This window comes from Heliconius melpomene, chromosome 6 (assembly GCF_056956725.1).
Source record: "Heliconius melpomene rosina isolate 202511_hmr_F chromosome 6, ASM5695672v1, whole genome shotgun sequence".
Classification (NCBI taxonomy): Eukaryota; Metazoa; Arthropoda; class Insecta; order Lepidoptera; family Nymphalidae; genus Heliconius; species Heliconius melpomene.
This window is the reverse complement of record NC_140394.1, coordinates 12,251,402-12,269,226: the sequence shown is the minus strand read 5'-3', so window position 1 is coordinate 12,269,226 and position 17,825 is coordinate 12,251,402. Positions and strand designations below refer to the sequence as shown.

At 33.1% G+C, this 17,825-nt stretch overlaps 1 protein-coding gene across 5 annotated transcripts; it reads left to right on the top strand.

Moving 5' to 3' along the window:
• Positions 1–1,990: 1,990 nt before the first annotated feature.
• sosie (oogenesis-related protein sosie) lies at positions 1,991–17,662 on the top strand. Of its 5 annotated transcripts, none has more exons than XM_085186842.1 (5): positions 1,991–2,095; positions 7,151–7,397; positions 13,300–13,440; positions 15,611–15,781; positions 15,892–17,662. In XM_085186842.1, the coding sequence occupies exons 2-5, from the start codon at positions 7,232–7,234 to the stop codon at positions 15,963–15,965; spliced, it is 552 nt and encodes a 183-aa protein (XP_085042968.1). In that variant the 5' UTR covers positions 1,991–2,095; positions 7,151–7,231; the 3' UTR covers positions 15,966–17,662. The 5 variants fall into 5 exon arrangements, with proteins under 5 accessions (XP_085042968.1, XP_085042972.1, XP_085042969.1 ...); XM_085186846.1 differs by lacking the exon at positions 7,151–7,397 and adding an exon at positions 6,248–6,400 and having other exon boundaries at positions 1,995–2,095; XM_085186843.1 differs by having other exon boundaries at positions 1,999–2,095; positions 7,122–7,397.
• Positions 17,663–17,825: the final 163 nt, after the last annotated feature.

Below are 17,825 nucleotides of genomic sequence, written 5' to 3'. Positions count from 1 at the left end.
TTTATATAATAATAAAACTTAAATATAAGCTCTTTTTAAAACCAGAACACCTGCGGGCTCGGGACTTACGGGGGAAACCGTTTACCGCCCAAATGTTTGAAAGAAAAAACAAATAAAATGCAAAAAGATTTAAATTAATTTGGCATAGCGAAGATAATCATACTAAAATAACCAACCAATTTTTCCTAAATTCACTTAAATAAAAAGTGGGGAACGGAAGTAGATAATAAATACGAACGTAGCGTCTTAACAATAGGTTCCCAGGTTCCTTCTGTCTATCCTTCTATGTGCGGGATACCGCTTGAAGCTAAAAAAAAGGTATACTATACATATAGTATAGTAGTTTACTAAGATTTTTCACATCGCATGCCTTTAATAGCCCTACATGTGTTACAAGGTAGACACGCGATATTTTAATTCCTGCGCTTTTGTATGAAAAATATGCTTTTTTACTATACAATACTTTTAGTCCAAACAATAGCTTTACGAAAGAGCTTCACGCTGTATCCCGCAAATAGCGGGGTAGGCATAAGAAACTATTTTGATTGACAGAACCCAACGCCGCGCTTACTTATCTGATCAGGGAAATGAAAATAATGCACAATTTTTTTTTTTCAATTTATGAACCTGTAACCATTTCCCCAAGTATAGATGCAACCCACAATTGTCTACAGCCAGATACCGCCTGTAATAAGACAGACCTTAAAACATGTACTTAAAAGCTTGTAGTGAACGATCATCGAACCTAGGTCCTTTAGAAGAACAGCATCAGCAATCATTATAAAAACATTCAAAAGTTACATAAAATTATACTCTAACCGGCTTTACGCCTTTCGCTATGTAGGAAGGTAATGAGAGATTCAACAAGCAATGCCTCAAGGATTCGGCGGAAATTCATAATGAAAGGAGGAATGGGCTGAACTCAACGTAGAGCTTTGTCTTCTTACCAGAACGAAGAGTGAGAATTGAACACATAACCGAGACGTGGCGTAGAGACAATGGAGACATTGGAATTTTTGGACTTGAAACACAATGGAATTGGAAACACAATGGGGAAATTAATTATTTTAATTTCCATATTCTGATAACATGAGAAAGCGCGGCGTTAAGTTCCGACTCTCCACATTCGTAATCCTGAACATTGGGCGGTGTGTGGAGAACGTAGTGCCTTATCGCTAGCTTCCCTCTCCCTACCCTGCTATATGTAAGATACAGCGTAAAGCTAAAAAAACAACACACATTTTATTACCAAGTCGGTTAACAACGTAGTAATCACGCGAATACCTACAACGCGGGCATTATTTTTTGCCGCGACTTCTTGCTTACGTAGCTTTATATTATACAGCGATTATTGGATACGATTATATAGCGTGTTAAGAAAAAATAAATGTTTTTTGTTTCGAAAATTATTATTGACGCTATCATGCCTATATGTCTGTATGTATTTATGAACTGTAGTCGATAATTGTAGATTAGATTCATCATTTTCATCTTATACACATAGGTATTTATGGCATTTTAAATATATAATCAAACTCTTGCGTGACTAAGCTCAATAATGTGCCTTTTAATTATTAACTAAGTATAATTTTATCAAAATACAATTTACTTGGAATATATGCTATAAATATTAATAATTACCATTATTTCGCTATAATTCAGCTATTTAGGGCAATCTCAAGTATATTTATCGTCTCCTTGGGTTTTAACCATAGATCAATCTCTAAAATATACAATTTCTTTAAAAATTGTCTTCTCTCGCTATATCCCCGCTAACTAAAAAAAAACAAACAATAAAAATATTTAAAACAAATAAATAACTTCTGAGATTTATTTAAAAAAATACTTTATAAATACTATTTATTCAACCAAAAAGTTATTATAAGCACAAACGATAAAAAATGGTAGAAAGTAAAAAATATATTATTTATAATAATGTTATAATTTCTCAGAACACGCTGTATACGAAGAAAGTTGGTCGAAACACGAAGAACATTATACAGTACCGCGTCAAGCGCCGTAGCATCGAGACGAAAGGAAGAATAGTAAATAACAAATCTAATTCTACCACAAGTGAATAAAACGAAACTAAAATGTATATTAAAAATAAAACAAGTCTACAAATTTATCTAAATGCAAAATAATTAATAAATAAATTTAAACACGCTCTAGCACGCTTTCGAATTTCGAATTTCTGTATAAATATTGCTTATAAATGAATATAAAACTTTTAAATTTTTCATATTTTTTGAAATAACATTAGTAAATGAAATATTTTTAAATTTTACATTTATAAGGAATATTTAAAATATTAATAATTTTGTCAAATGAATATTGACGAAATTGTGATATTATTTTCATCATACATACCACTTGCCGCTGAAGCACTACATATTTTCATACATTTCATTTAATTTTCATTTAAACGAGGTTCTTAAATTTTATGAAAATGGAAATTTTTTGCTTTTTTTTTGTGTATTATTATAATATTTTTGTGATACTCCTATCGAGTCTTATTCTTTGACCTATTATAAGTACATATTAGACATATTTATTTTAGTGTTTTGAGGCCGCTGTAGCGTAGCGGAACATATGACTGTAAGCTCGGCGGTTGTTGTTTCGAATCCTCTAATGGAGCACGAAGTGTTAATTTGCTCAAAAAAAATATAAATACTCAATCACTTATCAACGCGGCGGAATATTAAATTCTTGAAAAATATTATCATGTACTAGGTTGGTTAAGAAGTGTAGTAGAGTCCTATGGAAACGGTAAAAGGGGGGATTTAACGGGGGTTAGAATTCTAGAAGCATTGCTTCATTGTTGAGTGGCGTAACTCGACGCCGCGCTTTGTCTATTGAGTCTGGAATTGTCCAGAGCGAGGAAATAAAAAAATATTAAATGTTTCCCCTGAATCTGATTCTCTGGATGGGAGTAGAACCTACAACCGTCACGTTTACGATAGCATTCTTGTGTCCCTGCGGCACGATGGATTCCTTATTATAGATTTTTTTTACTCTGGTTCCATTCTGTATATGGGTTACAGTATAAACTAAATAAATATATATAAATTAAAAGGTTACATAATAAAAACATTAACACATTTTGTAGTACTAACAACGTATTTGGTGTAAAAACCTTCAATTTCAATAATAATATGTCGAGCCATTAGTGAAATTGCTTTGTCAACGGTAACACTTCATTGTATTATTTCTTTTACCGGAAATTGCTTTATTCGCATTGAAATATTTGTATTGATTATGATGTAATATAATATATTATACATATATATAAAACTGACAGACAACTCACAAACGAAACTGCTGAACTTATATAGGTGAAACAGGAGACTTGCGACAGGAGTTCTGTCTCCTTTTTACATTTAAAAAATTTTTAGATGAATTTACGTTAATTAAAAGCCTCGAAGTTTTATTTAACTTAGGTAATAATTACTGTTCTAAGAAAATTAAAGAAAAAATCTATAATAGAACTACATCAATAGATATATTTGTCATTCATTAATATTTCATAATCATTTTCATTTACACAAAAAACGCTATAATTCACATAATTATAGTTTTAGATATATATAGGTTGCAATTTTTACCGTCGGTTACAAAATAAGCTTAAGGAAGCCGCTATTTATTTATTATTATTCATAGATGAAAAATTACCTGTTATTTTAGAAACAAATCAATTTCACGCTGTATCCCTCATTTAGCAGGCAAAGAAAGAGCCTAGTGCTAATTCAAACAATCCGTTCTCCACTTTCTGGCTGCCTGTCTGCGTACAAACGAGACAGTTAATGGTTCGATTCACATTGAATACGAAATTAATATTTTTTAGTCAAAGGCAAAATTGAAAGCAGAAAACGGAGGAATGTGGGGAACGAAGTGTCTTAATGGGAACGCACTGTGTTATCACTAGTATTCCTAGGTCTTAGATTCTAATATATCTTTTAAATAATTTAATTGAGAAGATAGCTTCTTTCCTTATTATATTTGTAGACGACGGTATAATTGAAGATGTCAGTACAAAAAATTTTACAAGTTTAAATTTCCACTAAGAATTTTTTGTTTTTGTAATTACTTAGGCCGTTGCGAGTTCAACATGGTCCTGAATGGGCCCGCTCTATTCGCGGTGGCAACCGGGCTTTAAAACCTCTATTTTTGTACTGCTACTTGTCCTAGTATACATTTACAGTCAAATAAGACACTGTGCCGACTCGAATTTTAGAGACATTGCGTGTTAGGTGACAGAACTCAACACTGCACCCTGTCTATTTTAGTGCAACAATGACGTATTTGCACTTTCGTCATATATTGTCATTATTTTAACTTCACACTGTATTCCTTACATAGCAGGCAGAGGGTGTCCGGGAACCTAGTGGTAAGACGCTCCATTCCCATCCAAGTCACTGCAGTTCCCCACTTTCTGCCGAATTATTAAGGAATTGCGTGTTGAGTGGTGGAGCTCAACGTCGTATTTTGCCTTATTACCACAGCGATGAAATAAATATTTTATTCCTCCGAGTGTGAATTGTAACCACAACCGTTGCGTCTACAGTCGCTAGTGCCGCTGAGCCATGAGAGCCTCAAACATTGACATATTTAACTTTAAAAAAATGCAATAACGTTATTGTTGCACAAATGGAGCGATAATATTGATAATTAGAATGCGCTACAGTGTTTTATAATATTAAATAAATTAGTTTATATCGGATCTCGTTACAAAGCGCTTATACAATGAAAAAAAATAAAGTTTTTAGCATTATAAATAAACAAAATCCAGGATCAAACAACCTTTTTGTAATGTATTGAAAGACTTGAACTTAAAATAGTTGAACTAATAAAAAATTAAGCGATTTGTATAAAATATAGTTAGAATAGAATTTTATGCCATATATTAACTTCTTATTGTTATATTACTTCCTTATTGTTATTATTTTATTAAAATTTTTATTATATTATTGTGTTATAAATAAAAAGTGCACATTATAAAATGTAAAAAATATTACTTTATTTATAGTAACATAATTAAGTAACACAATCTTTAAATTGAGATTTTTTTTATTTTCATAATGTGCATAACATATCGCCTTTCCAAACTCAATTTTAAATACCTTAAACCAAAAAAAGAAAGAATAAATCGAGAAATGATGTGGTTATCACTGTTTCTATTTATTGGACAATCGGCGGCGTTAAGCACTTTTGGCGTTTCTAATACACAGCGTCGTGTCATCACTACTACTACTACAGCACCGGGTAATTTTTTTTAAATAATAGGACATAATATTGCATGCTATGTGTAATCTAGATTTAAACTATATAGTATTTTCAAATTAGATTTTTAGATCAACATTTGGATATAAATTTGCCATTTTATTTTATTTTTCTAGATGATATTATTTTTCAAAATTCACAGGCTTCGTGTATAATTTTATATATTTATATAATTATTTTGTCCTATTATGTAAAAAAATACATTACACATACTCTACAATAATGTACATTGTATATATACAAAGAGATTATAAAATTTAACCTATATATTTTATGTTTTTTCAGAAACAAAATGAAGCTAATATCGCTTATATTTTATCTATATTTGGGATATAATATATGCTTTTGCGCTTTTAATCCAGCTTTTGGTGTTCTCAAAAGTGAATCCCCACTAAAGATACATTTGCCCACCAAGTCTACGGGTATTTAAAAATTATAAAAGTATCTTTCCTTACTTTTATTATACAATGCATTTTTGTTTCTAACAGATATTTGACATTTTTTTTGCCACTTTGGACAAGGCGTAGATGACTAATGATGTACATACGTTATGTAATGTTTTTTTACTGAATTTCGAGTATAAAATTGGCATGAATCTGTAAATACAATACATATTTTGTATATCCTAAATTGTGTAAATATGGAGATACTTTTAAGTATTTCGTACTAAAATTCAGCATTGGTATGTATTATAATTTTCTTTTTCGTTACAAAAAGAAACTCTAAATCTATAAAATACTAATACATTTCTAATTCATTACTTTAACTCAAGGCTGACATTTAAAATGGCGCCAACCGCAAAATGCACACACTGCTAACAAAAGAAAAGACAAAATATATATCATCAACGACATAACATTAGTGTAAAAGAGGTTTAACAAAAACATATAAACCTCTTTTGCACTAAAAGTAACATTTAACCATTCATTACAAACGTAACTCAAAAACCAATTATCAAAAACAACAGAAATTACTCAAAAAATGTGGTATCGAAAGCTTATTGTGATAATATCTATAATAATATTGTTTAATGTTCTAAAAATTAATGCATTCGGCATATCGTCGTTTGGGAAAGCGAACACTGAACCACCCAGACCACCAACCACTACGCCTTCACCGGGTAAGAAATATTTGAAACGGTCTTTAACGCTTTTCATACAAAAATAATAGTTGTCTATGGCATAATATAATGCTATGTAATGTCTTTTAATTTATGGCATAATTTTTATAAAAAATTTTACAGGAATTTCTCATATTCCTCCTAATTATATTAAAATTTTACATTTATTTTGAAAATATTTTTAATTTATTATTACTTATAAAAGACACTTATATAAAAAGGAGACCTTTCATTTGATTTTTATTTGACAAATATTACAAAATTATCTTTTTTTAAAGAAAGTAAAAAATCCTTAATAAAATCTCACAGTATATATTTGATTTTTGTTTAACTATTAAAAGAAACTTCTGCAAGTTTCGTTACATAGCGTTATCGTGTAATAGACATAATGCCGAAATACCACAAATACATTTCACGCACATCAAATACATGAGAAAAGCAAGCTAACATTTCTGCCTACATACATTAATCTAAGTTCCTACATTACGCCGAACTGACGAAAGTACAACATTATACAGCCAAGAACAATAAATAAAAAGTACATCGTAACTACAAAAATACACAACATGACATATAAAAAAAACATAGAAACGCCACATCTTGATCCGTAACTTGAATTTGGATTGGTGAAACATTATAAATCCCCCAATTGTTTTAATCGAAAATTGGCACCTCACTTACTAAATTATCTCAATCCTCCAATTACACGTCAACGTAACAGAGATCTCACATTCACATTTTATATCTCAGCTGAAAAAAAATAAAAAACACGAGTGAGCTGTCAACTGTCATCTGTCAGTGTCAAACTAAAAGTAAAGCTAGGGCTACACTATGCATGTCTTTTCGCGGGTCGAGATGTGGTGTCGGCGTCAAGCGGCGGCGGCGATACTGCCGTTGCTCCTCACCGGGTGGTTGACTGGCGAATCTTCTGAAGCTCTTACAACTTTTGGGAAAAGTAACACAACGCCGAAGGAAGTCGCGCCCACTGTACCTCCAGGTGAGATGCGTGGACTGTGTTAAAATATTAAAATATAGTTTTTTTTCACTGTGTGGAGAGTTAGCTATGATAAAAAATCGAAATATCAGTTGTTATAATATAATTCAAACAAAACATGATAATTCTAGTTAAAAGTAGTTTTTAAAAATATGTAATTTAAAAAAAAAAGATTTTCAACCTCTGGCATCGATTACTAAAATTATTCCATACTGTTATTTTTCATCTAAATTGGTTAAGTATTTGCATCAAATGAAATACCTACTTATTATATCTACTACTATTGTGTCTATATATATTTTTTATATATACTTTTTTTAGAAAAAAAACAGCAGCATTTGAACACACTTCTCTTGAAAACCATCTAAGTTATCCTATTTACGTACTCTGTAAATAGCTGCAAAATACTTGTTTTCCCTAATATATTAAGTAAATATGTAAAGAATATTAATTAACTTTTTTACACAGTTCACTTAAAGAAGCTATATCATACACACTACCATTTTATGTATAGAAACTGCTATAAACACTGTTAAAGCATGTTAAAAATTTTACATTTTTTTACTTTAGGAAAGGTAAGTTTCTTATAATAAAATAATGCCCTTTAATATAATAATTTATAATGCCATTTCTACGACAATTTTGATATAACTTAGTAATGTCTTTTATAAAATTTTAAAATTTTTGTTTTCTTAAAATATATCTTTTAAAATTTAAATATTTTTTTGGTAAGTAAACACAATTTTTAAAATACGTATTCACCATTTATCTTTATTAGGGATGCTTATTATAATTATAAGTTATTTATAAAGAAAATTTTATAATAACTTATACATTCAAAATCGCGGAGGAAAAGGAGGAGGAGCTACAGATAAACGCGATGGTCGTGGGATCAGCTCACACTTGTTAAATCTCGAATTCGGACCGAGAAAAAAATACTACATATTAGAAAAAAATTAGTTAATCACTAAATACCGTCTCTGAGAATATCAGTAAAAACATCAAGCCACGTCATATAAATAAATACGTATTTTCATATAAAAGGAATAATAAAATTGATTAATGATTGTTCCTAACAATATATCATTTGAACTAAAATATAGGTACCTACCTGAATTGTACAGAACACGCGATGTCTTAAAGTGTTAATAATAAAACGATTTGAAATATATGGTCGTAGATTCGATATCTGTGTAGAATATCTTTATCTATGCCTACTAGTACTAATATTATAAAGCTGAAGAGTTTGTTAGGTCGAACGCTCTAACCTCAGGAAGTATTGTTTCGAAATGTAAAATTACTTTTGTATTGGCAATTCCATTTATCGAGGGAGACGTCGTTTTTGAGTGTCTAAATAGAGAAAAAAAAAGTAGCTTCACTCTTTTTCACGCATAACAATGTAGGCAGAGGGAAACAGTTAAATATATTAAGAAAAAAGGGTTAGAACGTAGACGAGATTTTTGATTTTTTAAATTCAAACTACCAAAATATTTCCACCATCTTCTTTGTGGGGTATTTTACGATAAAAATTGACCTCACGCGTAATTTCCATATAAGGTCACGTCGGGACTTGAACCCTTTATTGATCCAAAACTAATTAATGTATGCAAATATACACACAATGTACGCAATATGATGACTTTTTGCATGGAAATATAAAAACTATCCATGTCTTTAGAAAATACTAGATTTTTCTTCGTGTATACTAGGACAAGCCCATAATTATATTGTTTACTAACATCATTATAATCGAGACTCTCGCGAATGTAAACGCGACGGTTGTGGGTTCATATTTGTAAATATGGGTAAATATTTTAATGAATTAAAAGAGCTCTGGCAAAGCGCGGCGTAAAGTTCCGCCAATCACCAGAGAATGATTCAAGAATTCGGCGGAAGTGTCTTAATAGGAACGAAGTGTCTTAACTCTAGGTTCCCAGGTTTCCTCTGCCTTTCCTGAAAATTATGAAAAAAAATGGCAGCCTAATACTTTATATGTATATATATTGATGTGAAGCATATCTAACGATACCATTAAAAGTTAACCTTTTGGTTAAAGATATACATACGGTTATTTATGAGTTCCAATTAAGCTTAAAGGTTATCGTAATATATAATAGAGGGGCTAAAATCGATGCGTCCTTGGGGTACCCTGTCAAGTGATAGCCTTCAAAATATTATTTTTATGTTAATTATAATGAAAAGTTGACAGTTTGCTGAAAAAAAAATGAAATAGCAAATACAGTTAAATGCTGTAATCCGGTAAAAGTGGGGTGGGCTATAGCGCGAAAGAAAAATTTCATTTACATATTTCATTTCCTCGAGTAGGAATCCAACCAACTACCTGCTACGTTTGCCCCTGCGCCACGACTGGCCCAAAGGAATCATTATAATCAAATATTATACATACGTACATGTAAAACCGAGAATCTCCTTTTTTGAAAGTCGGTTAAAATATATACCTACCGTATAAGAACAATACACGTTAAGCAATCCAATTTAGTCTATTTTTAGTTAAAGTAACATATCGTAGCAAAATTTTTATTCATTTCTTATCGTTCAGTGCCTTATTGTACCAAGAACCTGAAGAAATAATATAAGTATTTTCGAGTTTTTATAGATGATTGTATCTTAAAAGATGAATAACTATTGCACGCTATAGTTTTTGATTTGTTTCGGACATTATGGATCATTTTAGTTATTTTTATTTATTCCTGTCTTCTATGGCGCTTTGGGACGGCATATGACTGTAAGCACGGTGGTTGTGGGTTCGATTACCATTCGGGGGAAATGATTAACTTAATTTCTCTGCCCTTGTACACTGATTGGCGGCGTTGAGTTCCACCACTCAAATCAAAATGTTTTCCATTTGTGAAATTTATTTACGGCGAAAAACGTGAATCTATTTATAGAACATTTTGCTGGATAGGCAGACGGTAGCTAGTTAAAAGCTGTTATTATTTTGTTAGTTATTATTTAGTACAGATAAGTTATTTATTGGTTCAGTTTTTTCTTTCTTTGCTTCCCGTTATTTAAAGTAAAGCCTGATTTTTTGCCTTTCTACCAATCTTAAACAGATTTATTATAAAAATACGTAAACGTTACTTACAATTAATAACCCAACACCCCTCTAAAGTAAACAAAGAACTTAGAGAAAAATAAAACATAAATTAACTAAAACTAAATAAGATAAATATGTAGAGTCCAAACACATGAGGTGGCGTAGAGACACTGTGAATTCGGCGGTTATCGATTCTATTGCCACTCGGGGGAACCGATTATTTTTGCATTTCCTCATCAAAACAAAGCGCGATTCCACCACTCACAACTCAATGTCTTGAATGTACGCAAATTAGGAAAAAGAGTATCTTAACACTAAATTCCCTACGCCCAACCCGATATACGCGGGGCACAGCGTGAAATTATAAAAAAAAACACCTAAAAACAAAAGAGAAACGAATATTCCAACAACAAACGTTATGCAGTAACCTAGTTTCAAAGATGGCCGCGATAGTTCCCGGAAGCCAAGATTTACACCCCTACCGGTGTGATAAGAACTTCCGGTTAGTTTCTGTTAGTTATATAGCCTCGCTTTGTACTCTACTAGCCTTATTTTCGTTTTAAATTTGTATTTATTTATTTTATTTTTTGTTGGGACAGCACTTGACTGTCAACACGATGGTTGTAGATTCGAGTCACACTCGTGGGAATAAATTATATTCAATAAAAAACATGGCTTTACGATGTATTTCGCATATAGCCAGAGTAGCCAACTAGTGTTAAGACACTCCGTTCCCCATTTTCCGCTCAATACGTGTTGATTGGCGGAACACAACGCTGCGCTTTGTCTTGTACTCAGAGCGGGGAAATGATTTCTCCGAATATATATGTATATTATTTATTGCACATATAAGAAAATAGTAAAAAAAACAGTTGAAAAGTTATGTTTACAATGGCGGGCTTATTTCTGAAAAGAATCTCTTCCAGCCAACCTATGGAAGTGGATGAGTGCCAAACAGCGGAATAAGAACACAGTGCAATCTAAAAAAAAATATCCGAAAAATATATATATTAACTTATCCATTATATACATAATATATATATACATACACAAGTTATAGATATATAATTATATATACTGACGACATTCCGATCGAAGCGTGGAAATCGTTGGGCTCTCTTGGTGTGCTCATGCTTACTGACCTTTTTAACCATATCTGGAACACTGGTAAGATGCCGCATCAGTGCCGGCTTAGCTTCATTACCCCTATTTACAAAGGAAGGGGCAGTGTTCAAGATTGTGGTAGTTATAGGGGCATTAAGCTTATGAGTCATACCATGAAGCTCTTCGAGCGCATGATCGACCTCAGGCTCCGCCGAGAATGTACTATCTCTGAGTCTCAATATGGATTTCAGCCAGGATCGGGCACCATGGACGCCATTTTCGCCCTCAGAACTTTGATGGAGGCATACAGGGAAAAAAGGAGAGCTCTGCATGTGGCCTTTTTAGATCTGCAGAAGGCCTTTGACTGTGTGCCTCGTCAGTGTATCTGGTGGGCATTGCGATCCAAAGGGATCCCTGAGGCCTATATTGAGATTATCAGAGACATGTACCACGATTCCGCTTCTATGGTTAGGACTGCTGTTGGCGACACTAGACCCTTCCTGATTACAGTGGGGGTTCACCAGGGCTCGGCTCTTAGTCCGTTCTTATTCAATGTAGTGCTCGATACTGTCTCGGCTCACATCCAGGACCAGCCTCCATGGCTGATGATGTATGCCGACGACATAGCACTCATTGCCGAGAACCGACTGACGCTGGAGCGTAAAGTGAACCTCTGGAAGGGTACGCTTGAGAACGGCGGTCTTAAACTAAATGTGTCGAAGACAGAGTACATGGCCTGCGGGAGCCGGGACTCGAGCCATCCTTATAGGTCCTGAGCCAGCCGTTAAGTCGGAGAAGTTCAGGTACCTTGGATCCGTTATGCACGAGTCTGGAGGCATCGATCACGATGTCCAAGGGCGGATAAGCGCTGCCTGGGCCAAATGGCGGGAGGTCACTGGTGTGGTCTGCGACCGCAGAATACCGCCCAAGCTCAAGGGGCTGATATACAAGAGCATCATCCGGCCGGTTCTTTTATACGGCAGCGAATGTTGGCCGGCACTATCTCGGGACACTCAGGAGCTTCACGTCACGGAAATGAAGATGCTGAGGTGGACGTGCGGCGTAACGCGGTCTGACCGCATACGCAACACATTCATTCGAGGTAGTCTTGGGGTCCGTGACGTAGCGGATAAGCTCCAAGAGCGTCGTCTGAGATGGTTTGGCCACGTTACGCGCCGGCCTAAGAACTATGTCGGATGCAAGTGCCTTGATATATCAGTTCCTGGAGTGAGACCTCCTGGACGCCCAAGGAAGCGCTGGCTGGATGTCGTGATGCAGGACATGAGAGCCAATGGTCTAACCACCGAGAACGCAAAAGACCGTGCAAAGTGGAGTAGGTTGAGTAGGAGGGCAGACCCTGGCAATAGCCGGGATTAATGCCAGGAGGAAGAAGAAGAATTATATATACTATTAAATCGACTAATATATACATATATAATATATACCCCACACCTCAGGCGCTACTGGTTCGAATTGAAGAATTATTATTGAATTAGGTGGTACATTTATCGGCTATAGGCTATCAAGGCTATCTATATTATATCAAGTTAAGCTTCTCGATATAACCAACTGTACCTCAGAGTTACCTCCCACATTTTTTCATTGGGTCATTCAGGAAAAACTAGTTTTTATGCGTAGGTATAGCTGAGATCGATTTTTGTTTTATTCATAAAAATGCCTTTGATAGGTACATCATACGTATGATTTTTTGAATTTTCTAAGATATTTCGATAATACTTTCAGCCCGTCCCTGCACCCGCCAAGCTGAGTGCGCTGGTATAAGCAGTTCCTCGTGCGTTCGAACTCACTACGACCCTACCACAAGATGCCTCTGTGGAGACAATTCATCACCACTGAACGGCCAGTGCGACTCTGTTACTAAAGGTATTTATTACTTTTACTGACTTATTAGATTTTTCTTAGTAAAATATAGAAAGTTGATGACGCCGCCGTAGAGCAGGGGCACAAGCGTGTGACCGAGACGTTTGTGGGTTCGATACCCATTTGGGGAAGTGAAGCTAAAATATATATATACTAAAGTGCGTGGAAATAGAATATCTTAATACTGAGTTCCCAAAATAAGGTGAAAAAAATGTGCGAAACTAAAAAGATAATTAATGAAAAAAAGCTAAATCTATACTAATATTACTCGTAAGCTGAAGAGTGCCTATGGTATTTTTAGTTGAACGCGATAATCTCAGGAGCTATTTGGTTTGAATTGAAAAAATCTTTTTGTATTGAAGGATAGTCCATTTATAGAGGAAGGTTATAGGTTACGTAAATTGAATGGAAATTATATTTCTTTGTGAACTTAAAAAAAAAACAGAAACCAGAAAGCAATAATTAACATCGACCTCCCTTATTTACGAGTATATACTTCTTTTACCACTAAAATGAATATCTGAAAAGGTCACCACACCGTGTACAGCCTAATCTAATATTGTAATCGGACGATCAATCTTTTGGCATGCTTTCGGTTAACTATTTCGTTCAAAATTATAGTTTAATAAAGAAATTTGAAACACGCTACGGGTGTCAGTGGGAACCTAGTGTTAAGACACTCACAGCCCCACTCTCCTTCCGATTTTTAAACACTACGTGTGACGCCACTTATAAAAAATAAAACATGATGTCACTAAATGGAAAAGCAACATTTTATTCAAAGTGAAAATCCCGAAGTAGTAAACATAGAAAACCTAGTAATAATGTCAAGATACTCCTGTCCGACAGAAAGAGTTAAGTATGAGACGTACCAACCCTGTACAACCCCATAACCGTAACTCAACGCCGCGGAACCTCTACCTCGCCCCCAAAAAAAAACGGGTAAACCATGAAGACAATAACTAAGTGTTAAATATCAACCCCCTCCCACTGTCCTCGGTACAAATTGCGTGACGTTTGCACACTCATTTACTACCTACCTTTAATTACGTTTAAACACGGCGCTTAATAAGGTCACTTTCTAACATATCTATACTATTATTATAAAGCTGAACAGTGTTTGGTTGAATGCGATAATATCAGGAACTACTATTAAAATTTATATACTTATATAAATTTTGTGTAGGATAGTCCATTTATCGAGGAAGGCTCTGGGCTATATTAGGTACATCATATTAATCGTTTCGATGGAACCCACGACTTGAAAAGTTACTCGGGCTTAGATTGAGTCATTTGTCATACAAAGTTCTTATTTATTTTCATTTTACCGTGCAAGGGAATCTATAGAGAAAACTAAGTATTTTTTTAGAATATGAACAAAGAAAACAAAAGAAATAAATTAAATAATTATTGAAATAGTAAATTTCAATTAAATTAAAGTAGGTCCTCTCAGCCTATTCTCTTATGAAGAAACACAAATACGGCTTCGTCCACTTAAACTTATTGTTTTTATTATGTTATAGTCGTAGTAAAGTATACAAAATCTTAACATTTATGTATAAGGGTTTTGATGAAACTTTACAATAGAATATGTAAAGTTTCATCAAAACCCGTCCAGTAGTTTTTGAGTGAAAGTCGAACAAATATTTATACTCCCAAACATTCAAATTTATAATATTAGTAGAATTAGTAAAAAAAGGACAAGCTGAAACCTTTTATAATGAACTCACTATCCTTCCCTGAACTTTTTCTCACTCTACTACAAAGTAAAAAGATTATATAGAAACGATAATTAAAACGTTTTTCTGCTAAGCATATATTTTTCTAAGCTTAATCGCTCCGATCAAAACACGAAAGAGAAATAACTGGACATAATTAATAATTACAAAAGCTGGTTCAATTTACTGTAATTTTTTTAAGAAAATTAGAAAAGTTTTTTCGTAGAACTAATATTATTGGAATATTGTGTAGATTTTTGTACCTTCACGCTGTAGCAGAGTAGACCGAGGGAACCTAGTGTTAACATTCCGTTCCCCACGTATCGTCCAATTTTTGAGACATTGTGTATGGAGCAGAGCGAAGAAATGAAAATATCTCATTCCCCAAGTGGAAATTAGCTTGCTAGTCTACATTATAGCTTTTGCTTAACACATTTTTATTTTTTTTTCTACAGCGTTATACCACGCGTGCTCTAACAGCGATGAATGCAACGATGGCCTTATTTGTGGAACCCCAAATATAACTGGAACTGCCCCAGCCCATCTGCTCGTCCATTCCACCCAAGATAAGATATGCCTTTGTGACACTGAGAGCGGGTATAGAGAGAAGGAACACACTTGTAGCGGTTAGTATGAAGGTTCAAGGTTCACTTCTTACTATTCCCCGAGAGGCAATCTTATCCACAATCATTGTATCTCTAGACTGAGGCCTCTATTTTCATATTCTGTATTGCAGATGCTGATATTCTAAAGACATCTATGATCGCTGTTATCTTCGTGACCTGCTTAAGAAAAATTTTACTAAATTAATTCTTCTAAACATAAAAAAGGTTTATGTTTAAGATAAAAGAAGAAATTAAATAAATATAGGTATAACTAACAATCTTGCTTCCGATAATATTTGACAATCAATTTTTTTTTTTAGTCATTAGGTATTTCAAACATTGACTGGAAATAAACTTATCATATGTTTTTCATTATCACATCAACCTTTTAACGTGTAGACATATTTGTTACGGCCTGAGAGAGGACTCCAAAAAGAAAAAAATATAATCCTATCGATGAAAACGTTTTCCTTTAAAGTAACTTTAACTTATAAATAATTTTCTATTCGATTCGATATATTGGCTTATGGTAACGAGGGGAAACGCAGCGTAATGCCTCCAGAGTTCGGCGGAAAGTGGGGAAGGGGAGTCTCTTGATGGGAACGGAGTGTCTTAACACTAGGTTCCTAGGGTCCTAGTCATGTGCACGATACATCGTGAAACTAAAAAAATAGACAACGCACAAACAAATTTACGTTAGGGAGTGGAGTAGGGAAGGGGTAGGTAATAGAGGAGAACCTGAAATTTGTACCGAAACGAGGAAAAATGACGGACAGAAGAGTTTTCCATTAACTATTTTTAAATTCCTCATAAACAAAGTTGCGCGCGACGACTAGTTTCGTTTTTATTACAATAAATAATAAAGGGAAATTATCTGTTTAAATTATGATAAATATTATTGGAAGCATAGTTATAAAAAAATGCACGTTAATTTTAAACAAAATCTATATAATATCTTTGCAAGGACGATTTTATTAGTGATGTGATATAGTTATTATAATGATTATCCGCTACCGTAGGTAAATATCGATATCTCGTAAAGATATGAATTAGATGTTTGCTTGCACCTTCGTACTTTTGTGCGTCACATTTTTGTGTTAAAATAATTATTTTCTTTTACAAAGTCAAAATTTTCTATAGCTTTTAACTTCTTACTTCTGACTGATCATAATATTTATTTATTACAAGTACATTTTACAATTATTATTTATTTAAATGGCTTTAAAAAGACTAAATTAATTTTTTTTGGCGTAAAATATTTGAGCTGTTAAGTAACTGTTGGTGACTTAATGATGAATTTATTCTTATATTAAAAAAGTGTTAATTATTTATTTACAGCCTTTGCTTATTGTAAAGCAACTTCCGTCCACTAAATCAATGTAAATATTTTAAAACAACATATTATATAAAGTTTTAAACGCATTATGTAGTAGACAAACCTATTCACATCATAAATAATATATGTAAATAGATTAGATTTTTGCACAGTATTAACAAAATATTTTCTCTAGTATTTTAATATTTAATACAATTTTTTTAAATCTATTATACTAAACATTGAAGTCATTCATAAAATTATTATAATTGTCAATAAACTAATAAAGATGTTATATATACCGACACACCTAAGTAAAATAATAAGATAAAGTATAATCAACATAGGTATTTACAAATAATAATCACAATATGTCCTGGAATTCTTAGGCAACTGTCAGTAAAAAAATAACTAGTTAGCATGTTTAACATTTTTCAATTACGTCAATAAGTTTTAGATAATTTAATATTTTAACATTATAAATTACTTAATAAATAAACGCTTCACATCTAAAATATAATTATTAAATGTTTAGACGTTTTTAGAATAGAATATGTATTTGGTGTTTTAAATAAATATTCTCAGCACTTTAAGCGTTTTATTATCGTATATCTAATGTAATCGCCATCCTTGCATAACCAACAAAACTTGACTTTTAAAAAAAAGAAAATTTAATACAAAAATTAAGCTCGTATCTCTAAGATGTCACAGTTGTAACATGGTCCGTGGCAGTTTTACCAGCAGGCTGAG

What these genes read in the sequence shown, in the direction of transcription:
- sosie (XM_085186842.1), top strand. Translation starts at nt 7,232, where the DNA reads ATGCATGTCTTTTCGCGGGTCGAGATGTGGTGTCGGCGTCAAGCGGCG. An exon ending in CGCGCCCACTGTACCTCCAG is followed by an intron (nt 7,398 to 13,299) that starts GTGAGATGCGTG and finishes TAATACTTTCAG; the next exon opens with CCCGTCCCTGCACCCGCCAA. An exon ending in GAAGGAACACACTTGTAGCG is followed by an intron (nt 15,782 to 15,891) that starts GTTAGTATGAAG and finishes TCTGTATTGCAG; the next exon opens with ATGCTGATATTCTAAAGACA.